General features: G+C 42.4%; 1 protein-coding gene across 26 annotated transcripts in view; it reads left to right on the top strand.

Annotated features, from left to right (window-relative positions):
- Positions 1 to 26792, top strand: part of ANK2 (ankyrin 2) — a 355749-nt gene that overhangs the window by 133080 nt on the left and 195877 nt on the right. For 5 of the 26 annotated variants that reach the window (XM_037393676.1, XM_037393730.1, XM_037393793.1 and 2 more), the window contains exon 1: positions 22666 to 23550. The exons of 18 other annotated variants lie outside the window; for them this stretch is intronic. In XM_037393676.1, the coding sequence (XP_037249573.1) occupies positions 23428 to 23550 (123 nt within the window). In that variant the 5' untranslated portion in view covers positions 22666 to 23427. Of the gene's footprint in view, positions 1 to 22656; positions 23551 to 26792 lie in introns of those variants that run through there. 3 more of the 26 variants (XM_037393744.1, XM_037393739.1, XM_037393513.1) reach the window with 2 other exon arrangements.

Genomic DNA, 26792 nt, shown 5'->3' on the forward strand with positions numbered 1-26792 from the left:
CGAGCTCCCTGCTGTGAGCAGCTGTCTACAGGGAATGGAACAGCTCAAGTCCACTAGAACATCCTTCAGAGATTTCTTCGTTGCTCTGCTGCTTTTTTTTTTTTTTTATTCTGGTCAGTGTTATTTAGCAGCAGCTTGTAAGAAAAATGGTATTGTTTTGAAAGACATTGCTTGTTTTGAAGGATGTTGCTGTGCTTTCTTGATCTTTTATGTAAGAGTTAGGAATGTACTGGTGATAAATGATAGCTACTCTTTTGTGTGAAATGGGAGGGGTTCATTTAGCAGATTGCCAGCATACATTGAATTGTTAATTACACATGGAATAGCCCTCCTTAATATTCTACAGAATAATATGTTAATTTGATTTATTTTCACAGAAATTTGAGGTTGGAAGGGTCCTCTGGAGATCATCTAGTTGATTCCTTGCTCAAAGCAGAGCACAGTCCAAGGAAAACGTTAATTTTTGACTTAATAGTTTTGTGCATGTTATGTTGATATGAGGTCATGGGGGCTATTTACTTACCTCACCCAACAGACCATCACCACCAGTGTGGTCAGTAACCTTTGCATAAAACTGAGCTGTGGTTACACCCTTCTGCTCAAAAGGCACTAAAGGGAGCAAAGCTGGCCCAGCAGTTCTCTGGAGGCAACACGGTGCCTCCTTAACTGCAGCTGCTCAGAGGATGGCTCACCACATCTCATCTGCCTAAGGAATCATCTTAACCTTTTCTCTCACCCTGGAGTCTCTTCCTAAGCGTGTGTAGTTGTCTGCTGAACTGTGCAGCTTACTTCATATAAAATGGATAATGCTCTTGGAACAGTTCCTTCCCAAATTCTTGTCCATTATTATCTATGTTTGTAGCCCTACTGTGGTTTTGTGTTTCTAGCACTTCTACTGTCATTTCAAGAATGTTGTTCTCTAATTCTTCCTGTCCCTGGACTCGACTCTGCGTATGTGTTCAAAAGGGAATTCTTAGATTGAGCTTTTCTGTGACATTTAGTGCATTGCTTAACAATCCCACCTCCCACATCACCTGTTACAGTTCCAGTTGAGATGGCATGGCTTTGAAAACACATAATCAGACATTATAGACCAGATGGCTATTACCTGCAATGATTTTACTCTGCAAAAATATGACTTCAGTAGAAACAGAAAAAGATCACAGAGTCCCAGGACATACTGTTGGTGTCAATCAGTGCAAGTCCTGTCAAGAAAGCTAGCAAAGAGCAAACAAAGCCAAAATTTCATCAGTGAAAGAGTCTACATCATGAGAGCTGCTGCTGTGAGGCTTTAACTAGCCCCACTGACCACACTGATTGTGTTATAGCTCTGAACAGGGCAGGAAGGCAAAATGCAGGTGATTCCCTCACTGAACACCAAATTCAAGAAAGATAACTTGGGAGGTAGTGGCATTTGAATTAATTCATACAACAGCAAAAGCTGAGGCCAAAACCAGCACGTTTTAATCTCATTTATGATTGAAGTAACTAGTGAAGAAGTCTGCCAGGACATTCCTAAAATGTGGGTAAAAACGTAGAAAGTTGTCATTGTAAGAGAATGCTATCCACCTGCTGGTTAAAAGCAGCAAGTTACTGTGTTTATAAAAGATGAAAATATATTCTGGAAAAGAATGCAAAAAAAAAGCTTAGTATTTTAAATATAGATCATTTACTACATCACTCATTCTACATCCAGAAGAATCTTAACATAGAAATCAAAAACATAAAACTGTTCTTGATAAAGCAGTTTTGTGTGGACTATGTTAGAAGGAATCAAAGGATTACACGGGAAATGGTCAGGATTTGGAATGCTTGTGTGAAAATCATAGCAGCAAAGTTTTTATATTCTTAAATGTTATAAATGTGTATTTATAAAAATACCTTTATATTAAAAAATCCTTTTCAAAGCATAACAATTTATTGGCAAATAGAGAACTAAACCTGTATAATGGTGTTTCAGGTGATCTGTTGACTCAGGGTCACACTGCTCTATTGTTTGCTCTGGTTTCATTCCTACAAGGTTATTTTTTCAGCCAGGAGGGTGAAAAATTACTTGAAAGCCTTTCAACAAAAAGATTAATTTCACAACAAATCCTCTGGCCACAGAACGCACAGGGCATCAATTATGATAGATCTTCCAGATAACAGGACTGTTTTCTTTTTTTTTTTTTTTTTTCTTGCTTTAATCTGGCTCTCTATCGCATTCTTCTTAAGCGGCTTTACATCTATTTTGATCTTTTTTTCTGTCTTTTTTCAAAGAAGACTTTACTGGTAACTTACTGTGATTGAGTTGTATTCATTCTTGGGCTTTGTCATCCTATATTAGTTTTACCACTATGAGAATCTAAAAATCTGAATTCAGGACTTTAAGCCATGATGGTTTTGGGACAGTAGGTACAACATTTGCATTTTGGGTAGTGTCTACCAAACTGCCAATCCACAATAAAATATATTTTCCTAACAATTCCTTGTAGATTGACCTTGCTTGATAGAGCTTATTCATAAGCAGTGTCACGTTCAGTTTCTGTGTTTGAAACGCTTTGGTATCCTCCATGTGCCCAAATGAAGTGGAATAGAGCAGTTAAAAAAAGTGCAGTGGCTGTGGAGACTGTCATACCTAAAATGATTATTAGTTTTCTTTCACTGAGTTCATAGGGTTTTAGGTGGCGCATGCTTAAGCAGTTATTTAGCTAGGCTATTTCAGAACATCACTAAGACTGCCAAGATTCTTAAGATTAAGTATTTGCCAATGTACACTGCTGGACAAGGGGCATCTTTGTGTTCTTTATTTTCTGTCAGCTGTTTCTGTTTTCTTCATCTGCTAGTCAGTGAGCCATGTGATACCGTATCATGGCTGACCGTATTATAACGTGAACATTTTGACTGATCCTTCATCAGGATCCTCTGCTTCTTAGTCTGGATTACCATGGAGTTCTGTCGAGCACTGTGGCCTATTCACAGCGTTACAGTACTATTGTTCCTTGAATGCTGAATTTTATCCAAGGGTTTTTTTTATATATATATATACACGCACATTTTTTTTCCCTCATATATACACGTATGTCTCTGTGTGTGTATAGAGAGACAGAAACAGGCTTCTGTGGGTAAAGAAACAAAACAATTCACATAATATTTAAGGCAAGACAATTAGAACTCCAAAAATATTTAAAATCAGTATATATTATACAGGAAGCTTACCAGGACTTTAAGGGCTTCTGTCAGGAAAAAAAGTTCTGTGTTGTTCTTCAGTATCAAACAAGCAATTTGCTTTATGACATTACAAATAGTACAGTTACGTGGAAGCTCAGACTATTTATAAGAAAGTAGGCAAAGCAAAGGGAGAGAAGAAATGTAGACAGTTTATTACACAGTATGTATGTTACAGGAAGTACCTTGATGCTTTGAATGGCATTGGACAGAGGGGAAAACCAAATTTCTTCCCCCTGCTTGCTGGAGAGTAGTGGAAAAAGGGTGGTGGGAGGTGGAGATTTGTGCTAAAAAAAATTAATCTGCATGGTGGTAGGTGCATTCCTACCTAGTTTCCATTTTTATCTGAGTGCATTAATATAATTACATGTCTGCTGTCAGATAAACACGTCTACAAAAGTAAGAAACAGTTATCTGCTAAAGTTATCACAATGCTTGGCAAAACCACAGAGGATGTATCATTCTACACATTTTTACAGAATTTCAATATGTTTTGCCTGAAGAAAAATAGAAAATCAGCAGATGAGCCAGAAATACCCTGCAAGTTTCTGTTCCCATTCCAGCTTCTGGACCACAGTCCCTCCACGCTGTGTTTGTACTTCGCACTATGCCAGTGTTTGCTGCAAAAGGCAGATTTTCAAAATGTGTTGGATTGCCACATATTGATTTAGCAAAGCATTGGTTATGTAGGTCCTTTCAGAAGTTCTGTTTGGAAATCCTGCAAACCTCATTCAGCTCATCCAGTGTCACTCCAGCAGTGTGCGTGAGGATGCATTTTGCTCAATTTCTGGGTTTCTGCATGCAAAATGACAGACTCTGTTGCTATGGAGACCAGCGCTCGCTGCAGTAATGATCCATGCTAACTGGCATTAATGATGCCATGTAATCAGGGGCAGGCAATGGACACAGCAGCCGAAACTGAGGCCATCACTGATCTCTGCTGAACCCATCTGCAGGTATTGACAGCAGCTGGTGAAGCATGTAGTTGGCTCACATGCTTCTGCTTTTTTGTCAACCCGTTTGCATGCTGCAGCAGCTGTGACAGCTGCTCTGCAGGTCCCCAGGTGTCCCCACTGGAAATCGTGTGTGTGCTGTGCTACTTGGTGTGCTGCTAGTGGGAAGGGGGAAGGTGTTTGAATTCAGGAAGGATGAGCTGAAACACGCTTGCTGCCAAGCTCTGATTTTCTACAAAATACCAAATGCTGCCTGGAGGTGGATCCTTCAAAAGCCCGACGGTCATGGCAGGGTGAGACAGGGACACCCTGGGTGGAATAGGGCTAGAAGAAGGGATATGGGGACATGTTGCTGTGTGGCAAGGATAAGGCATTGCAGAAGAGGCAAGATGAGACTGGCTGCCAGAAGGCATAGGGAGGTGTCATTAGATGACCCTTTAGTCCAGGAGTTTCTTTGGAAGGCAGGCAACAAACTGGCATTATGTACAGGGCTTGCTGATGGGTGATTTTTGCTTGTGAGTACCCAAATACTGAGAGGCACAGAGGAGCTTTGAGAGATTTGCTTGCTGCCAAACATAGGAATAAGGAGAAGCCTCCACTAGGGAGACTTAAGAGGATAAATGTCCCGTATCTAATGATAAGAATGTTAAATTTTCCCTCTGTTTGGATCAAGAAGATCTCTTCCTACGGAGATAACTAACTGTTAATTAGGGGACGTTGTCTTTGTCAATGTATGGACTCTCTACATATATTGCAATGAGTAATAGGTTATCAGAAGAGTAAAAAAAAAATTCACCTCTATAATTTGACACCACTACCTGAGTATGCATGGTTAAAGCCCTGCACAATTCTTGAAAAAATATAAGCTCTTGCCATACAGATTCGCTATTCCATTTCTGTAAGTTTATTTTAACTGTCATCAAAGGCATGTTCTATATTTCAGCAGCGCTTGCATGCAGTCTGTGTACATGTACTAATGGTAACACTGCTAACGCTGGCTAGTGTTTCAGTAGCCTGACACCTCGTATTTCAGGTGTGATAGCGTTACTAAGAATTTACACATTCCCAAGAGCAAGACCGAGGACAATTATGTATAAAGATTAAGAAGTGCTGGAAATAAAGGGTGTGTGTTCTCGGATGCAGATTTTTGCTGATGGGGTTGTGTGCTGTTTTTCCATAATAGCTTTGACTTTTTCAGGGCACAGGCTAGACGTGAGTTACATGTGAATCAGAGTTTAATAATCAGGGGAGGGCAGCATTCTTGCTTGGGTTGTGTTAGAAATGGGGTGTTTGTGCTAAGACAAGGGATCATGGGGAAGAGAGGAGAGCTGGCCATATAAGAATGCATATAAGCTGGCCATATAAGAAAGCACTGCCCTGGAGACACGGATTCTGACTTTCTTCTTCTCAGAGGCCCTGTGTGGTGCTGCTCACATCAGAAATCTCAAGGTTTTCAAGGACTGCCAGCAGTTAGGTCTTCTGTCCTTTTATTTGACGACTTGTGATTCATGGTCTACCTGTAGATATACTGAGCACCCATTATAGCAAATGAAGCCAATAGAAATGTCACTTATAATTCAAAAGTGCTACATCTAATGTATATATACCCTGAAAAATAAGATTCAAAGCATTTCTGGTTGATGTAGCCAAAATGAGAGGATACATTTGGCCTTATGAATTGAAGATTAAGTGCCTTTCATTTCACAAAGCTGTTCTGGAAGTTAAAGGCATTAGTACTTATTATATATATATGAGTGTGTGTGTGTGTATATATATATATATAAAAAAAAACAGAACTACAGAAAGGCCTATGAGGAAATTAATAATGTCTTCATAAATCAGATTTATCATGCAGAATGAAAGACCTTCTGCCCCCTGTTGAGCATCATGGCAAAAATAAGTGCTCAAAGCTCTGTTTCTTAAGCGCATGCTGCTGGGACCTACTCACTGAAGGAGGCAGAGATCTCATGAATATATAGTATGTGATCCTTAAATACAGACTGTCTCACAGTACATGCACATAAAGGGATTGGATAAAGATTATGGTCTTCATTAGGAAGTTTTTGGGTTTGAAGTGCTTGTCTTTGCAAACTGAATGTTCTTACGCTACAGGAGGTTTCACGCGCATTGGGCTAGAGGACAGATGCTAAAAGCATCAGCGTGAATGTTCTCTATGAAATTTGGAAGCCTGGCTGTCAGACTTCCTGTGCTGTTAGTGCCTAGTCCAGATAGCTGGAATACGTGGCAGAAGAAGTTATTAACAACAAGCTTTTCTAGCAGTGGCCTTCAGAATAAAAAGGCGCACGTGGAATTTGGATCTGCCATTCATTGGGATTTTTGTTGTGTGGTTGACTCTCTGCACTCTCTGAAAGGCTCCCAAGAGAGGACAGCAAAGAGCGACTCTAGGGGTCTTGTCAAAGAGCTTCATCACTCTCATTTTTCACAGTGAACACCCAGTGTTCAGCTCCCAGAGCTCTGGGGTTATTTTGTCATTTGAGCCAGTAACGATGCAGAGATCACCCCCAAAAAATGTCTGTAGGAGTGTCTCTTTGTGCTCCTTAAAATTAATAGGATTTTGCATTGTTTCCCACAGCCCCGTCACTCTTCTCCTAGGCTACCATCTGCATCTTCCCCCCCACATCTCACCTCTGTTGCATTTCTATTGTGGTGCTAGGTTAAGTACCTATTATGCAGTTTAAGGTGTTGTAAGATATGAGACTGTACGCAGAACACTGTCAAACGTATTTTTGTTTTGTTGCAGAAGTTCCTGCTTTTCCCAGCATAGGAATAGGTTAAAACAGCAACAGTAAATGGATAGGGGAGAAGAAACTAAAGGGCAAAACACCCATAATCAGACTTCTTGTACTCTCCTGTACAATACAACAGCTGAAGTGACTATTCCTATGCACATGTGCAGTTTGATGTGTGATTAATTCATAAATAGTCCCCTTATGCTACACAGCAGCAGCTAATCTAAGACCATACAAAGCGAAAGACAGCAAGAGTCTTTTCAAAGGTTACTGTAGTTTCTTTATCCTCACTGGCCTCACTGGGCACTATTTTCTCTCTGACTCTGGGGGATGATTAGGTTGTGGAAAACACCATTCTCTGAGGCACCGGTGCCGATGTCTAAAAAGAATATATTTTGCATTTGAAAGTGGCAGGTTTGTCCTTCCTGTGCATTAAAAGACAACATAAAATCTCAAATGTGTTTCTGCTGATGGTAGGTGAGAAAACCCGTGCTATTCTTTCTCATGTGGAACCTCTTGAGTTTAATGTTCCTCTGAATATTATCTGCAGAGTTACACCATAGATTGTATGATGTAACCTCCTTAATATGCCAATATTAAGCCATGTCACAGTAGCAAATTTGGAGAAATAAGAAAGGTACCATGGTGCAAAAAAGCAGCAAGCACTCTGCTTTTTCTTGAGTGGTACAGAGGGTGATGAAAGCAGAGTGCTTTATCTTAAATGCAATGTAAAATCAGATATGTCAAGGTCATATGGCCTATTCAAGTTTGTGAGCACCTGTTACGCTAAAATTAGTTCTAGGTTAATTTAAGGGATGGCTGTGCTGAGCAGCATGCCAAGTTGTGTGCCACTATTTGTGCTTGTTGCAGTGTGAAACATTTAGAAAAGAAATGCACCCAGGGAGTCCTGAGCAGCTGCTGCCAGGGAGAGCTCTGGGCACCAGGTGGTGAAACCAGCACCATCCCACTGGCTGCCGGGAGGTCTGAGCATTGCCCACAGCATTTCCTTAGATCTGCGTGTTTAAAATACCGTGGGCATCATGGTCAAGTCCTCGGTTTTATGGCAGGCTTTCTGCGAGGAGGAACTCAGAATGGTTTGCTGTTTAGCTTTCCTCTTCCTACTTGCTTCAGGATGGGGGGGAGTGGAGAGCCTTTGCTGGGAGCACCCATCTGCTGGAGTTATAGCCGGAGAGTGGCAGGGTCACAGATAACAGTTCCTGCAGGCCAGCAGAATTACCGGGTCACTGCCCTGGACCAGACAATCTGGAGGAGTCCTTCCCCACGAGAAGTGTGAAATTATTGGAAAAGTAGTTTACTTTTTATTTCAAGCAGAAAAAAACACTTGCCTGGTGGTCAACTTTTTGTTGTTCTAAATTAAGCTATTAAACTGTATCAAAGACTGTTAATACAGTTCAAGCCCGACTGGTAACCTGCCGGCTTCTCCTTGGAGCATCCTGGCGGTGAGGCTTGGGGCTGGCGACTGGTGGCCGCTGGGGCCAGCGGACCGGGAGTGCCACCGTGTGGTCCTCAGCCGCAGCTCCAGTTGCCATCACCGGCGACAGGCTCTGCTTGGGGAAAAATAATTTGATTTATCGCCAGTTAAAATAGATTTGAGTAGCAGGAAGCCATAAGACAAGTATTAAAGCAAACCTTTTTTTCCCTTTTCCAGGCTGAGCTTCATTCCTGACTCCTGCACTCCTGGAGCAGTGCAGGGTGTTACAGTCAGTACGTAGTGGTTCCTCTCTGCCACCCCTCTCTTTTATTGAAAAATACATGTAACATACCGTTATATCTGGTGTAAGACCATTAAAAAAGCTAAACATCCTTATCCTAAGGCATGGACTTACTATTCATATGTAAAATGCAACACTTAGTACGACATTGCTATATATAATGCTATTCTCTGCTGGGATGCAATACCCCTCTGCATCTCTTGTCTAGTTTTAGTAATAATTGTACAAAATTATGTATGTGCAGGGATGATGCAAATGATAGATATTTCAATTTTTTTCAATTTGGGGTGTAAACTTCTAGGGAGAGGAACAGGGGACACCTGGGATACGCTTCTGCAATCCTACTTACCGTAAAAACTCCGTATAACCAGGTAAATGATTCCTCCTCGCAAACCTTGCCTCTCGAGGGTGTGCAAGTTCTGTTTTAGCTGTGGAAAGACAAAGGTGAAGCTTGCTTTTCCAGGAGCCAGGACCAAAGACCACTTGGAAACTATTGTTTAGCTTAGTAGAGAGAAGTGTGTGTCCAAGACTAGAATGCTGCTTAGCTAGTGCAGTTCATACACCCCTTTTACCTGCTTGAGACAGAGATGCTTTTTTCTGGCCGGGCAGTCCTTTTGTCTTAATATGAACGCAGTGCATTGAAGGGGCACTTGGATATTGTGAGCTAGCCAGAAGAATGCACAATGGCTCTGAAATGCCTGAGAAAAGAATTACTGTTGTTTAAGTTCACAGTAGTGCTTTTATCTGAACCCAGACTTTTTTGACTTCCCTGAATTAAAGAGTATTTAGAATCTTCAGATCTTGTAGGATCTGAACCTGCTAGTTTGGAGAAACATAACGTAGTACCACAGCATAGGCTTTACTCGCATGCTCGCTGTTGTTTTGCATATTGTTCACTGTTAGCCAGACACAAATTTCAGTCCCAGCTGATGAATTAAAGACTGATTTTTATTAAGAAAGCCCTTTGCTGTGCATCCTTGTGTCCTCAAAGAAAAGGCATGACAACTAAAGGAGGGGAAAGGACCAGTAAATCCTCTTTGCTGGCTGGTTGCAGTTATGGAGAGGTGAATCCCAGAGATTTTATTGTTTTATTTAGGAATTTTGAAAAGCTTGCAAATACTTCCTTCAATACAGAAAAGATGACGTTTCAGGATACCTCTGCATTGTGCTATGGTGGACAGTGCAGTGACCTTCAAGCCAGCACCAATACAGACAGGATAAACATGTCAGTGCAAGGCTACAGATTAACCCAGCTAAAAGATGGGGCACGATGTGCTGATGTGCCTTTCCTGCTGATGTGCCTTTCCTGCTGCTACGCCTGGCCAGCATGCTCTACCATGCAGACATGTTGGCTGACTCAGTACTTCGACAGCATGCTCCGTTGCACGGGGTCAGGCGCCCGTTGAAACACTGGTGGTTCAGGCTTTACTTGGAGAGTTTTTGATTCAGAGAGCTTTCTGAAGTCCCAAATTAATATATTAGTGCCTGACTAGTCTGTGGTTCCTTTTTTGGAGCTGTTCTACTTTACATAAATAATAGCATTTTAATTGGGCCATTCATTCATTGAGGTGACAGGACACCTGGGACTGTGAATCTGGGTTTCTCACGTCCCCAGTGGCGTGCTAAACGTTAGCTAGTGTTTCTTTGTTATCCCTCACTGTGAAGTCCAGCTTCTGCCTTTTCCATACAAACCAGTTAACTCCCGCTTTGAAACTCATCTTTGGTAATTGTTAGTGTCATCAGGAGAACTTGCAGGTCTGGAAAGGTATTCTTGGTCTGGCAGCTCTGTGATTGGGAAGGAGGACAGCCTCTCTTCAGCACTCTCCTCACAGGTGCTTCAGGACTGCTCATGTGGCAGAGTGGAATTAAAATGCTTCCTGCAATCCAGTGCTGTATGTTGTGCAGGTACAAGCTTGTTTTGCCCTTTGCAAGAGCTCAAGGATGATAAACGGAGCTGTGAGGGAAGGCCTGGGATGAATTATGCATTTGGTCCAGACTGAGGCACAGTTCTTTTTGTCTTCCTTTTTAACATGAAGTCTTTATGTGCTGCCTTTGTCCCTTTCCAATGTAGAGCACAGCCTCAAGCCATGTGGATAAATCATCTGCCCTTTTGCCACATCTATACAAATTAATATGGCCAGCTCGATTTTCAACTGCTCTGGCAGCCGAGGGTCAGTTTTGCTTAGATTTTTGCAGAAGCCTTTCTATTCCATGCCAACCACTGTCGCACTGTCAGTCAGCTCAACTACGATCAGATAGATGTCTGATTTTCAAAGATGATGTTCTTAGGAGCATCTCGTTCTACACATTGCAAACTTCCAGGGCTCCAAGTGAGAGCATTCTATTTTTGACTTTCAGAGTCAGGTCGAGGGAATGGATAAATTGCCATATTCTTTATTCCTCATTTTTAATGCTACTGTCTTGGGTGAAATGTAAAATCACTAAATATGTAGTGATAGTCAAGGGGCGTCATTTGATGAACTCAGCTGAGTTACAGTAAGGCTTCCAATTACATCAGGCATGTCAAATTACAGTATACTTTTGCAAGGATACATTTTTTGCTAACGATCTCTGCAGTGCATTTTCAAATCTCCGTAATAGCAAGAGGTTGTTTGGCAAAGTGGTTCAGACAGCTTCTTCTTTGTAAGGTCTTTATTCCCAAGGCTCCCAAGAAGTCACAAAATGTTTTTCAGAAATTATTCCTTTTAGAAAGACCCTGCTTTTAAAGTGAAGATTATGATTAATCTAGACAGAGTGCTGCCTGTATTCTAGCTATGAATTGGGACCATTCCTGTTAGTTGTTTGAGAAGACAAGCTCTTCATCTTCATCTTCCACAGGAATTAATAGAAATTGAAGGCACTTCAGGAACAAATTCATGGTAATGTATGCCTTTCCGTGTGTCAGAGATGTCTCGATTCTGGAGAATGCTTTGTTCCGTGTAACTGAAGGTGTACTGTTATGGACAAGGTCTTTTATTTGGTGGGACAGATTTGACAGTAAAAGAAAAAGCTGTGCATCAAATATACTTTCCTGTATTTAGCTTGAAATATGCAGTTGCCTCTGCAAATCAGCTTCAGATCTAGAATGTGTTTTGTCTTCAGTACAAATCCAGAATCAGACCAGTTCAGTTCAATGTGAACACAGTTCTGGCCTGGCACACTTACACAGATCAGTGATCCAACTGCCCAAATCATTTCAATCTACCGTTGTAAGAAAATAATTTACTGAGGGCTGCATTTGTGCCTCTCCAGTGCAGCACTGCAGGGGTGATCTGAAAGTCCTTTTGACAAGAAGCCAAGCTGCTTCTTGACAGACCAGACACATTCCAGTAAACTTCCTACATGGGTCTCTTAATTCCCTGAATGCTGTAGAAACACTAGCCATTAAAAATAAGTAGGATTCTTAATATAAAAATGTAAAGGTGAAAATTACATTTCATAGTCCTTGAAATGCCCATAGCTACTGGAAGTATGTATGATAGCAGTGGTCTCCTGTGCTTTTTGTGTTTATGTGGAGTTTTTTGTTATATGGTCCCATAATGAGGGGCTTATAATGAGGGTATTACTTTTAGGAAGGACAAGAAAAAAAGGCTAGTGTTTTGGAAGTGAGATCTACGTTATGTTTTTAAGTTAGAGAAGGACAGTGAACTACATTCCCTGTAATTTCGGAGGAGTTTATCTTTATCTGACTCAAAAATGACTGTTTTAAAACTGATGTTATTTATAAAAGGTACCTGTAATAGCTTGTGAAATACTTTTAAAAGGTCACCTGCCAGGTGCTTCCTGAAGAATGTAGACTGTTAATCCAAGACCAGCATAAGCTCATGAGGCAGGGCCTTCAGTAGTGGGTTATACGCTGGTCAGAGGCCTGTCGCTGGGTTTGGTCATTAGACATTGCGTTCTGGCTTTTATCTATCACATAAAGAAAATGTTTCTTCATTTCATAGAATCACAGAACCGTTTGGATTGGAAGGGACCTTACAGATCCTTTAGTTCCCACACCCTGCCATGGACAGGGACATCTTCCATTAGACCAGGTGGCTACAAGCCCCATCCAGCCTGACCTTGAGCACTGCCAGGGATGGGGAACCCACAGCTGCTATGGGCAGCCTCTGCCAGCGCCTCACCACCCTCATAGTGAAGAACTTCCTAATATCTAATTTAAATTGCTCCTCTTTTAGTTTAAAACCATCCCCCCTTGTCCTATTGCTTGTAAACTACCTACTCTTGTAAAAAGTCCCTCTCCAGCTTTCCTGTCAGCCCTCTTAGGCACTGGCAGGCTGCTATAAGGTTTCCCCGGAGCCTTCTCTTCTCCAGGCTGAACAGCCCCAACTCTTTCAGCCTGTCTTCATAGGAGGGGTGCTCCAGCCTTCTGATCATATTTGTGACCCTCCTCTGGACTCGCTCCAACAAGTCCATGTCCTTCTTCTGTTGGGTACTCCAGAGCTGAAAGCAGTACTCCAGGTGAGGTCTCACCACAGTGGAGTAGAGGGGGAGAATTGCCTCCCTTGACCTGCTGGTCATGCTTCTTTTGATGCAGCCTAGGATTTGGTTGGCTTTTTGGGCTGCAAGTGTGTATTATCAGGCCCCATGCTGAGCTTTTCATCCACCAGCACCCCCAAGTCCTTCTCCTCAGGGTTGCTTTTAATCCATTCTCCTCCCAGTCTGTCTTGATACTGGGAGTTGTCCTGACCCAGGTGCAGGACTTTGCACTTGGCCTTGTTGAACTCCATGAGGTTTGCAGAGGCCCACCTCTCAAGCTTGCCAAGGTCTCCCTGGATGGCATCCCTTCCCTCCAGCATGTCAACCACACCACACAGCTTGGTGGTGTTGGCAATATCGCTGAGGATGCGCTCAATCCTACTGTCCATGTCGCTGACAAAGATGTTGAACAGCGCTGGTCCCAATGGACCCCTGAGGAATGCTACTTGTCACCAGTCTCCGCTTCTGCTACCTCAGGGGCATTTGGATCTTCTTGGGTGCTTTGTGTAGAAATTCCCTAGTAGTCTGTATCTTTGGGCCACCAAGGCTTTCATGGTGTAGGTGATACAGAGAGCATCTTGCTCCATCTTACCCTGATCTACCCTATCCAAACGGTGGTAGGACAGTGGAATGGAGGCAGAATATGTACAGTAGGGCCTTTCTCTCATGAAGTTAGTCATTTACCACCTCTTGGTTACCAGTGTCAGTGCATTTCATCTTGTTTTTAGCAGGATTTTACCGCAGGGGAATTTACAAGTTAGTTAATTAAACCCTATCCAGTTATCCTTGGCAAGCTGTTTCAGAGCTTCTCAGAAAGTTACATGGGAAAATACACCTGTGAATAAGGATTACTGTTGGTGTCCCGAACAGACTAAATACTTAGGTGAACCTGGATGCTTAGCGCGGCATTTGCAGCTAGAGCAAGGGTGTATTTTAGCCATCCCAAAACTTTGTGCTTGGGCTGCTGCAAAATTGCAATAGCTATAGGAACCTACCGCTGCCTTAGCGCTGCGTGACCAGGGGAGGGGGATCGTTCGCCGCTCATTTGCTCTGCATTCCGCAGGCCCTGGCGGCGGGAGCGGGGACAGTTTGTGCTTAGCTTGACTGCCTGTTTTCCACAGAAATTAGCATATGCCACAGTAATCAGAGCTGGCTGGCTTGGATTTGGAATTTGACTTTTTAGCTGTTCTAGACCTCGGCTTTTAGTCCAAATGTATTAGTCGTTTTCGAGACCTAGCATTCACCACTGGTAAAATTATTTCACTAGGAATGTGAAGGTTCTTCGTGGTCTCTCTGCTTTTTGCCCCCCTTGCAGGATCCGAGCAGGGGGTTTCGGAGGTGAGCAGAAGCCTGGGGTGGTGAGCTCGCAGCAGCGCCGCGGGCCAGCCACACCGCTCGTTGCCGGGGCCCCACGTTACATCCGAGAGCGGTTGGGCCGCAGTTGTAAACGGGCACGAACGCGGGCGGGCGGAGGGGGCCGGCGGGCCCCGTGGCGCTCCCGGCAGGCCGGGCGGGCAGGCGGCGCCGGGCGCTCTCCATGGTGCTGCCCGCCCGCCCCGCCGCCGGTCCCCTTCGCCCCGCCGCCCTGTCCCCGTGAGCACCAAGTGGTGAGCGCTGCCGAAGGTGCCCGGCAGCTCTGGGGGAGCCGAGAGCTCTCCTCCTGGGGATTCGCTCTGCAGTAAATGCCTTCCGTGCTTTTTCTGTCCCGGGCAAATGAACGCGTGCTAACGGCAGGGTTTGGCAGTGTGTGTGCAGGGCAGAGGCATTCAGCGCCCTGTGGGCGATAAAGCTGTTCTATAGATTGGTTTGGGCAGACACTGGAACCTCTAAAGTTATTTCTGTGCGGGGGGAGAGACTCTGAATGTGAAGGAATCTCAACCTTTTGTGAGGAAAAGAAGAAAAATACCTAGTTTAGAAGAAGAGTTTCGTATGTTTATGTGCTTAATGTGGTTGTTAATTTGAGGAGTATCTAAAAATAGTCTTTGAGAATCCATAATACAAAATTTTATCCTGTGTTTTCATAAACAAGTATCAGATAGGTGTTTTCTTGTTATAAGTGGGAGAGTGTGCTTGGAAGACAAACGATACATCTCTTTGCCATAAGTACTTGCTGAAGCAATGTGCTATCTAACTCTTGTTTATGTTTTTATTACATCAAACAAGCACAAGAGAAATTATTGGCTTTAGAGCAGGCATACTAGGCTTCTGCAGGTTGTTACTTAAGGTGCATTATTGCTGATGTGTTTTGGAAATTGTGTAGTTAGAATCTTTCTTAGGAGTGGTTGTGTGTAGTCACTTTAGTTTTGATATCCACTCTTGCGGCCTAAGCACTCAGGCTGCAAGCCAGATTGCAGGTGGGTAGGTGAAATCTAACCGTGTCATTAGTCCTGATGGTATGTTGGTGATGGAAATGCCCTTTAAAGACCATATACACAGTAGGCGGAAATATAAAGGCACATCACTTGGTTATACTCTCCTTCTATACTTTGCAAACTGAAACAAACTGTGAAAGACAATTGCTTGTTTTGTAAGCCATCTTTAATTTTGGAAGGCTCATTTTGGGGGTCAGACTGCTACGTATACAAACATATATACAATAATATTTGTATAGGTAGCAATCAAGTCTTTGTTTTGATAGCTATGGACATGGAATCTTTTAATTCAAGGTAGATAGAGCCCATTCAAATGTGAATCCATGTGACCTAGTCCAACACTGAAGTGCAGGCAGGACTTATACATGTAAGAGCAAGGATGCTTAAGCAGAGCTGATTATGTGCAGCATCTAGATTGCAACTGAAAGGATTTAAAGTGGATGAGATCTGGGTCACGCTGGCTTACAGACTTCCAATGCAGTGGCTACCAAGTAGGTTTTCCTGTTATATGCTTTTGTTGCCCAGGCATAATTATTTGTTGTATTGTTATCATTTGGAAAGTTATTTTATTTACAGCACCCCAAAGTGATTAGCTTTGAGATAATGGAATTCTGTTTCCAGATCAACAAATGTTCCTGTTAAATTGGTTATATTACATAAAACACTGTAGTCCAGCCACATTATTGTAACAGGATAATATTACATCAGCTAAGTTAGTGGGGTTAGAATCAAGAGCCCTCCACTTGACTTTTCAGACAGCTCATTGGAAAGACTCCCCTGGTTTCTGGGAAAACAAGTAATAGGACTTTTTAATCACAAGTGGTAGGATTGATCCATCAGGGACACAAGTGAACTATATGCAAGTACCTTTCAGCATACAACTTGCTTTCTGTGACTTTTTTTCAGGTAATTACCCTTGAGCTTAAAATATGCCCTGTCTTTCAGAACTAATGTAATTCAGCAGTATCTGGCTATAATGAAAATGCTCAGAAAAAAAGATGGAAAAAAGCCTTCCGAGAACAGGCCAGATCATTATATGGGAAGACATTCAAGCAAAAAAAAATTAAACCACTTATTTTTATCATAAAAATCAAAAGCTCACAAGTCTTAGCTGCTCCCTTCAGCTTTCTTGTCTTCCAGCTAGAAAGCCTACATCTGCTCACAATGACGAGGCAGGTACCCACCTCATGGGATCAGGGACAGGAGCGTTCTCTCAGGGTGTTGGACCGCTTGTCCATGACACTAGGTGGTAGCTGGGGAGCAAGCAGGATGATGCAGACCTCAACAAGCTGCCCTGTTTTTGGCTGTGGGTGGCCTCACTTGTGGTGTCAGCAGAGCAGAGACTAGATTGGCAAGCTGCCCCTGCAGGAGAGGGGGCCCTGCATGGGCCAGTGGCCGATCTCTTTGCAGCGGGTCCAGCAGATGTAAGTGCAGTCACTAGTGAGTGTCAGGTGGGAGCCTGAGGAACACACTGTGGGTTTTGGGACTTGGACATGGCAGATCTGCAACACCTTCAGAATTGATTCCTCAGCTCCTTCTTTGTATTAATAGCAGCTTCTTTACTCACAAGATCAAAACTGAACACAATATTCAAAGATGAAAGAAGATAGGGCAGGAAGGAAGATGGGGAGGCACGATGTAGTGTTGAATTAAATGATTATGGTCATGATCCAAAGTCCATTTAAATTAATAAAATGTCTGCTGTTGCCCTTAGTGAGCTATTGGGTGAAGCCCTCTTTGACTTGGTTAAAATAGAATGCAACATCAATATTTTCAATCCATATGAAAACTAAAATAAGTGGAACAATATTTAGAATTAATGCAACTTAGCTGTCATCAGAATACTGCAAAATGAGCACTCTTGCCAGAAGTGACTATCTAGTTTATTTAGGATTCTGATAAAAAAAGTATGCTTCTTGAATTGCTAACTTTGGTACAGCTGGAATGTCTTTACCTCAAAACTGGTGTATTTATTTAAACCGGAGACATCAGTCTCTGAAGGGTTTTTCTAAATCCTATTTTTGGTGTTCAGAAAGTTGGTGGTGTGTGCAAAGCATCGCTTTGTCATGGCACAGCTTGGACAGTAATAAAGGATGACTGCAAGGACTTTTGTGATTTGAGAATGACACATATTTTATCTTGCCTTTGCTGATCTCTTAGTGCTTATGGTGACAATAGTACTTTGAATGTGTAGTTAACTGCAGAACTCTGCCTTAATATGCCATGGATGCTGGAAACTTGGAAAGGTTCAGAAAGAGACTGAATAAGTTCATGGAAAACAGCCTGTGAGGATGACCATATAAATTGAAATGTCTAGGACAGATGCCCATCAGTCTGAAATGACCAGAAGCCAGGAGAGTACTTGAAAATATCATCTAAGTTTTCTCTCTTCTACCCCTTGCTAGGTATCTGATTTTTGGCCACTGCTGGGGACAGAAGACTCTCATCCCACAGTGATTACGTTCTTAGGAGCAAATGTAACCATACAATCTCAGTTTTTTTCATCTGTGATAGAGGAAGAAATAATTTTCTAAGAGTAGATGAGTTTTTTCAGTCGCTTTTTCAAGATGAGGGTAGCTAAGCAGTATCTCTTTTTTTTTTTCTGGTGTAATTATTAATTACATTTGACGTTTGGCAGTGTTGAACTGAACACCTTTAAGACAGCAACCCGCTGTGCAAGGGAGGGTATGGTATTGCAAATATTCCTGTGTCATCTGTAATGTGCTTTTTGTACTGACCACTAAATGTGTCAGTGCTGTCAATTGTACCCAGGTGGTGTAACAGAAAAGAAGGGAAAGACATTGAGACTGGTCTGATTTATGTCTATTAATATATGTGCCATAACTTGCCCTTTTTCATTTCTTGTTCTGTATTGTCGCTTTTCAATTAATAAAATAGATGTAATCAAGGTACAAAAAAAAAAAAAAAGCCAGCATGTAACTTTATATATAATTTTTTTAGTACCAGTTCAGTGACACTAATTTCCAGCCTAGAACTTTCTGGAACACATTGTCTTCACGTATTCAGTAACATGAGATTGAGAGAGTGTAGAGCCTTTTTAAACTTTTTTATTTTTTTTTCAGGAAAATATAAAGTGAGACCTATATAGCATGGACATGTGATTGCTAACACACTTCCAGGGTTAGTGTACCTTCAGAATTAGGGCAATTGCTACCTGTATAACTTATAAATAAGGGTGTGGATTAAACAGTCAGTGAGACAGGAGGCAATTTATAAATGTAGCATATACTTCCATAGTTAGCTATGTGCTTTTACTTTCCACAAGAATTATTTTGCCCTTGGAATTTCCTTGGAATGTGTAATTCTGTAGATATTAAAGTGGCTAAATATGTTAATATGCACAAGCCATCCAAATTGCTTTAAATAGTTGAATTAAGTACATTGTTACACTGCTCTGGAACACCAAGTATTTTGGTCCCTATCAAAAATATTCCATCGTTTCCATCCTTATCCCTCACGAGGAAGTGTCCAGGAAGAGTTTCCTGACCAGAGGGACAAGGATGCCTACCTCTGACATTTAACCTCATGAGAATGACAGAGAGATAGGTCGATGTCTGTGCTTCTGGGTAGAGGTGAGCTAAATCTTTGAGTCTGTGTTCTCAGGTTTCTAGGCCACTAGGGCTGTGCATCCACATCAACAAGGCTGGTCTAACGTGTCCTGCCTTTCAGCAAGGAGGGGGAGTTTAAATCTCTGCACAACTTGTAAGGACAGAGACAGTTGTTGTATGGTTGCAAAATAACACCTAGATGTACTAGTTAGATATTGTGCACAAATTAGGCAGTGCATCACTGCAGAGGGAACGCAGCTCCCCTGCAGAATTGCGGTCTGCCTTGTTCAGAAGGGTCCTCCACAACACTAAACAAAAGGTCGAATTGCCCAGCTTTCATGGCTACCAAACTATTGACTGGGACAGCCCTTTCCCATTTTTAGCTGTTTGAATTTTGATTTCCAGCCTATTTTCTGAATGTGCTAGCAGCTTAGAACTGGAAAGAACAGTCTCCATCCTGGCTCTGAGGCATGAAAGGCTTTTCCTACCCCATCACTGCCTCCCTTTTTTGGTAAATGATGGGAATAGATTTCAGTCATGCTTTTTGGCATTATTTCTCAGCTTGGTTTTAACTTGGTTTTTGCGCTGCCCACATGATTTATGTGGAGAGAACCTCATCTTTATGAGATGGACCCCTGTTAGTGGATATGCTTCAAGGAAGATAATCACTTGTTTACATCCTCTCCTCTTGTACTCAATTACTGTTGATTTTCATCTGGTAGGTTTCTATAGACAGAAAATGCTGATTTGCTCAGCAAATCATGTCTCTCCACCTGAAAGCTGGCAGTTAAAACCAAGTGCTGAATATAGCTGTGGCTAGTAAAGCACTGCAGTGCAGTAGCCTTTTGTCTCAGCTGGTGGATCAGGTTAAAACAACAAAGCCTGGAGACTGGAATTAGGAGATCAGGTCAGGAAGTTAATGCTTTATGCCGGTTTGTAAATCAGGCAGAAGGGAGCTGTAACCCTAATAATGCACCCACACACCTGTGGACCTCATAGTGAGGTTAGTTGCTCGCAGCCTATTCACAAATCACGCAAGACTTTGTATGGGTTCAAGTCTTATAAACTTTATTATCCCAAATGGGAATTTGTTGAATCTCATGACTTATATATTTCTACATTCAGAGCTAATGATGACAAATGCTTTTTAGAGAAAAGCCACCCTTTTTCTGGTACTGTGTTCTTTCTATGTTATTGTGCATCTGCCCACGCTCCCACTCCCCTCCTACATACCGTTTGTGGTAGCATCACTGTATATTCTGTTTTTCTTATGTAGCAGCTTCACAATACGTTTTCTGTGTTTAGGGGAAAATTGCTCAGTTTCCATTTTTACTGAACAGATCTTGAAAATTTAATCTTCAGATTGATGTCCACAGAATGATTTCTTTTTGTTAAGATCTGTATACACAGGGCAATGACAAGCCATTTTCTACTTCCGTTAGGAAAAATCTTTCTGTCTTAAAACAGAACACTTCTTTCCTGCAGGGACATTAGCTGTGTCAAGTGGTGATACATACTTTATGTTCTTTTCCCCAGACTGGATATGTTCTTTCCAAAATAATCTATTGAAAATTACTTCCCCCAAAAAATATTTTTATGCCTCCTTGAGGTTAGGGGGAAAATGTTTAGGAGACATAATAGTGAACTCATAGACGTGATCTGAAGTTCTTTGCCAGTGACCTCCTAAAGAATATTTGCTGTTTCATTTTGTCGTACTTGGCACCAGTTGTTCAATTCAAGTGTCTGATGTTTTTCTCTCACGTAGCATGGGTTACAAAGTACATCAAGTCCTTTTTTCAACTGTTAAGTGAGTTTTCTGAAAGAATAATTATTTGAGACTGAGCTGATGAGCCTGCACATATTAATCATCAAAAGATGATGTATTGTTTAATAATCATAATTCCTATAAACCTTCCTGTGTAACAAACCTTGTCTGTGCACTACGTATCAGGATTGAAGTATTCAGTGGCTTGAGGAAACTTTGAACTGTGATTTAAGAAATCCTATGACCAGGATTTTTAAGTGTGGTGGCCTGTGATTTGGTCTTATTTTCAGATTTCTTGCCTAAGATCCCATGGAAAGGTTGGGAAGATGCATGCTTTCCCACTGTATCAGGAAGGTAGAGTTCTAGATTACCAGCTGTTTAAGTGCTGGTTTACAAGTGGTGCTACCTGTGAGGTTCATACAATGGCAAGAAGGCAAGGGTAAGCTACAGGCCTGTTAAAGAATTCCATTTTCTCCTTTATTTTATCCCTGTGGCTGCCTCCACCGGTCTCACTTTGCTGGTGGCTGTTGCTGCAGCTACTGTTTGTGTTTCAGCCATTAGTTTTGTGTAGCCTAGTTTCTCACAAATGGGAACAACTGTGAGAAAACCAGCCTGTATGTAGAGAGGAACCGGAAAAAAGGTTGGCTGGCACTCTGTACCCTACTTGTTCTGATGTCATCTTACATTTTTGATCGAATGCACAGATTGCTGGCTCAAACACAAACCAGATGCCTGTTTTAAAGTTGCCTTTATAGTGCTTCCTAGTTTCCATATACAAGGAATCTGTGAAAATTTGGAATTTTTGAAATTCTCAAAGTGCAACCTTATAGTAAAAACACACGCCATCAAGAGTGATTAGTTCCCTGGTAATAATAAATGGTCTTGGTCGATGTGAGCTGAAAACAACCATGTTCTGTGGGTACAAAAATAACACAAGTTTGGGATTTGGCCCGGTCTATGAGCTGTTGTCACATGAAGAGCTCACAGGACGTCTGTTACTGACTTGGTGGTGCTGTGTTAGAGTGAAATTCATGGTGCTCAGGTTTAGTGGCCATTCAGTCAAATTCAGTCTGAAACCAAGGAATATATTGCAGAGGGAAACCTGGCTAAGAGAATTGTTGCTTTGGTTCGGTGATTTTTAGTGCTGCCATCAGTGAGGTCCCATATCCCTAGCTCCCCTAGGGTGGCTAAGCCAGGGATGCAGACATTTGTGCTGCATCGGCATGTTGCAGTCCTCTCCCTCAGGACCTGCCTGGAAGAGGCTGGATCAGTGGTGTTGGTGGGAGTTGAGATGTGCTCCGCTGCCTGCCAGGAACTAATGCAAAGGCTCTTTTTATCTATCTGTGTCCTATTTTGATGAATAAATGCTTGACGCTAATAGTGATAACAGTTACCCAGGGAGGCAGAAGCAGAGCTTTGATATACTGGTTTTAGCAGAGGGATAAGCAACGAGGGAATGACAGACCCATCTGTCTCTGATATTAATGCTATAAATTAATGTCCCAAACCCAAATGATATCTGGGGGGAAGATGACAAGGGGGAGTCTAATTAACAACATGTCTCTGTTGGTCTACATCTATAATCATTCTCCATCTTCAACACAGGGCTTCTTCGTAAGTTGTCTTAGGAAGTGTCTGAAAACAGTTTTTAGCATTGAATAATAATGAGCAGCACACTCGGCAGTATTATTTTTACCTCTGTGGAGTTGAGCTGAGCGGGGCAGGCTGAGCCCAGATTACGCTGCGTGCTTCCCCAAGCAGCATCCCCCTCCTTGCCGCGTTTGGTTCGCTGCTTAATGCAGCTCTCCTGATGCAGCCTCACGTGGCTGCATAAAGGCACAATGAGGACTTGACTATTGCAAACGGTTTCCAGGCGGCTCTCCATGCTGCCTGCAGGTGAGCAGGCTGAGGCTGGTCTCTCAGAGCCTGGCAGCTTCTGCTCCTGCCTTCCTATCGACCGACTCAGCAGTAAAGGAAGATTGTGAGGAGGAGAAGAGCAGGAGAAGCCTCTGCTGAGCTCCAGCACAGAGTCGCAGCAGCAGCAGCAAGTCAGACTGCACCATTTTCTTCTCACCCTGCGTAAAGGCGATGTGAGAAGCTGAAGGGAGCTGCCCCCTCCCCCAGCTGGTGGTGATGCTGAAGTGGAGCCTTCCTCCCAGTCAGAAGACGCAGCCTATCTAGAGGAATCCCAAAAGACCTTTCCAATTTGATGTGTGTTTAAAGGCCAAATTTTCTTTTTCTTTTTCTTTTTTTTTTTTTTTTTAACTCCTTAGCTAAGTCTGAAGCTTGTCTTCACTCGCAGTCACAGCCTGCAACCTGCAAGCAGATATTTGCCAGCTGCTCTCTGATTTTGTGTGTGTGGCTGTGAGCACTTTCGCACACTGCGTGTGTGGACGTGGCTCTCATGCTTCTGAGTTATGGGTGCTGCAGAGGCTGGAGTGGATCTGTGACCTTTTCTGGGGTGCTGGAGGAGGAAGAGTGGATTACACTGTGAAGTTCTGGCTTGCAGCCAATGTCCTTGCAGAAAAAATAAATCACCTGGATAGCTGCGTGTGCTGGAAACGGCTTCCTTGGAGCTGGTGTTTTCCTCTTCAAAATGGCTCATGCAGCTGCTTCCATTAAAAAAGTTCGAGAGTCTGAACTTGAAGAAAGGGAGAGAAACCTTGAGAAGGAGAGGAAAAGGCAACGGAAAATCTCTAGGGCAGATCGGAAACGCAAGGTATGAGGGGAAAGGGAAAAACAGACCCCTTGTCCTTTGTCCCTTCCCCCCCTCCTCCTCCCTCCCCGCAGCACTTCCCAGGTGATCCACTGCCATCATTTTCCTAACCTTTCATATCATATTTCCCTTTTGCATCCCTTCCCATCTCCTCTGAGCCCCGCTGTGGACTTTGCCTAGCTGCAGTGAGATTAAAGTGCTACCAGTCATGGCAGTCCACAGCCATGCAGGGAACATGCAAATAAAGCTGGCCATTGGCACACCAGTATCATCGTCTTCCCTTCATCCCCAAAAGGACCAGAGATGCATGTCATGGTGCAGGAGCCAGGTATTCCATGCCTTCGGCTCATCTGAAGAAGTTGTCAGGGAGGGAGGTGGCTGTGTTTATGCTTTGCAGCGTGAAGGTGCATTTCTGTACTTCAAGACAGCATTTCCCCCCCATTTCCTACTTTTAGTCCCAATTCCCACATCACCAGCAAAGCTAAATGCTGTGGGTAAGACCTGTCGTGGTGCTAGGCGTAACAGCAGAGTCGTTATGCAGTTCGGTGTCAGTAACCGCTCCTGGATTAGCAGCCGTGATTCAGTCTATTTACACTGCATACTGCAGGTGTATTTTTCCAGCTAGGGCCTGAAACCCAAGTCTGCAATCTGCTGGGGTTTTACATCTGTTGCTGGTGGCAATCTTTGATTCTGTTAAGGCATATCTCTTTAGATGTTTCAGATTTTGGGGAGGTTTCTCCTAATCTATAATTTACTGTTATTTTCCTTCTGTGGTAGAAATGGGGAATGACATCTCCGGTTGCCTTGAAAAAATAACAAAAAAATATATAAATAATCAATAGAGATTATTTATTTGCCTGATGATAGTTTCCAAGGACACAAATAATATAAAACAGTGGAGAAAACATTAAAAAACCTGAAGCTTCTGTTAAGGTTAGGTTTAGGACTATATTACATTGGGAGTGCCCATGTTAATGCCTCCTCATTGCCATTTCTGTTCCCCCCACTCTGGTATCTCTAGGTTGTGGCATGCATTAACTCATTCACTGACACCATGTTTTGATCCATTCTTTATCCATTTCTTCTGGAAGGGATAATATCAAGAGACACGACCTGTCCTTTTTTTTTCTTTTCTGCTACACTGCACGTAAACACAGATCTCTCTGTAAAAAAGAACAAAATCCAGCAATGTATCATTCACATTTACACATCCTTTTGGCAAATCTCAAGGATTCAGAAGCCATCTGCTCCCTTGGCATACCTGGGAAATTTTGAATTCATCCTACATTCAGTCTTACAGATTTTCATATTCTGAACTGCCTGACTTAAATAAAATTACCAAGGCTGTTTGATACCTCTGGGACCTCTGCATACGATCTCCCTGACTTTTAAAAGGCTTGCTTTGCATGACTTCATTAAGTTGCATTAGAATTCTCTTTATCAAAACAAGAATGTAATTTCTAATGTGTGCAGGGCTTGGATGCTGGGACAGAGCTGCTTGGGGCAGATTGTGATTACTATCCTAATCCCCTAAATGGGACACTGCAGCATAAGGTAGTTTTTGTGATTACATTTTTGATTATGAAATTCTCTGCAAAACAGCCTTTTAAAAAAAAAATATTTAATCTGTGGATGTCCTTGCTTGGGAGGGTCTTTTCTTCATGTTCGCCCAGCACCCATCTCAGTTACTTCATCACAACGTGTGTTGTTTTTCCTGATTTTCACATATCCTGTTTCATCAATGTCTTCAATTCAAATGTGTATTCTAGTACTTTAATTAAAGCTGGATAGAATTAATACTGCCCCGTCTGCTATCTTTTTCCCCAGGGTGCTGCATATCCCTGACTGCAAGTATACAGACTCAGGCTGCATTTGTGTTATAACAATGTATGGTGATGCAGGATCCTAATCAGATTTTCAGATACACGGAACCCCAGTAGTCTTTGCTTAGAAAATATGCAGAATATCTTAATGTTGTTTGCATTTCTTCCTTTTTAACATTCAGCGACGGCCCTTGCTCCTGTCTCCCTTTTGCTGCAGCTGTACCTTGCTGTTACATAAACAAGTGCTGGGCTGCACCCTCAACTTGCCTTCAGAGAGTACGGGCCTGGGTTAAGAGCATCTTCCCTCACACACCCTCTGCACGAGACGTACAGCAACACAAGCATGAGTTTGTTTCTGTTTGTATGTATACGTGCTCGTATTGTGTAGAATGCACAGTGCAGAGCAGATTAGATATGTCAATATGTATACATGCACACTCATATACACAATATACACAAAATAGATAACATACGTTATATATAATGGAACATTTGTATTTATTCATCGGTTTAAGTGAGGTGTATGTACCTGTAAGATATTTATATATATGTCACTTAAATTGCTGAAGAAAAATAAATTGTTCTGCTGCGAAACATGACTGTCTCCTAGTAGGTGCAGAGCCCTCAGTTTTCGTTGACTTCCTTGGGAAATGAAGGCTACAAACAAATTCTATGTGCAGGCCCATGAGAGAAAAAATGTAAATTAATATTTTGTGATTGCTCCCAGCACTTGAACTCTTTCTACATATGGGGAATATAGTCCCAGTGTTGTGATTTATTTAAAAGCTATTGCATTGCAGTGACTAAATTTTCAGTACAATAGAGATCCATTTTGTTGGTAGGAATGATAGTGAGAGGGGAAATACGGTAATGTACGGTATTGTGAACTGTCTTTTCAAAACCTCATTTGGATATATGCCATATACAGATACATTGTTGTATGTGTGAAGTGCTGATTTGGCCTTGGGATGGAAACTTTTTCTTTGACCCTGGAACATCCTGATTATGCAAAAGAGGATAACGAAGGGCTGCGACTGTAGCTCTTCCACTCTGCCAGCATGTTGGGCATCTGTTGGTACTGTCCTGTGCTTCTCCTAGCTTCCAGGGATGCAGCAGGGTGTGGGATCTTTGTGGCTTTGCCTCTTCTCTCAAGTATTTTGCTTAATGATATTTTGCAGTGTGATCATCATCTGTCTTGATAGCAGTGTTACAAACCATGGCTGTAGCTTCTGTGCTTCTTGGGTAGAACCAGAATGTTCTTAAATGTCATAGTGTCTGTTATTTGACATAGCTCTGGACAATAACAGCTCCCTGGCCATTAACAGAGCTGGGAAAAGGGCCAGCAGCAGCAGCGCTCTTGCTCAGATGATGGCTTTGCAGTCCTTAGACATGGGTAGTTCTTTAAAGATTAGCAGAATTATT

Source organism: Falco rusticolus, chromosome 1 (genome assembly GCF_015220075.1).
Source record: "Falco rusticolus isolate bFalRus1 chromosome 1, bFalRus1.pri, whole genome shotgun sequence".
In the NCBI taxonomy this organism is placed as follows: domain Eukaryota; kingdom Metazoa; phylum Chordata; class Aves; order Falconiformes; family Falconidae; genus Falco; species Falco rusticolus.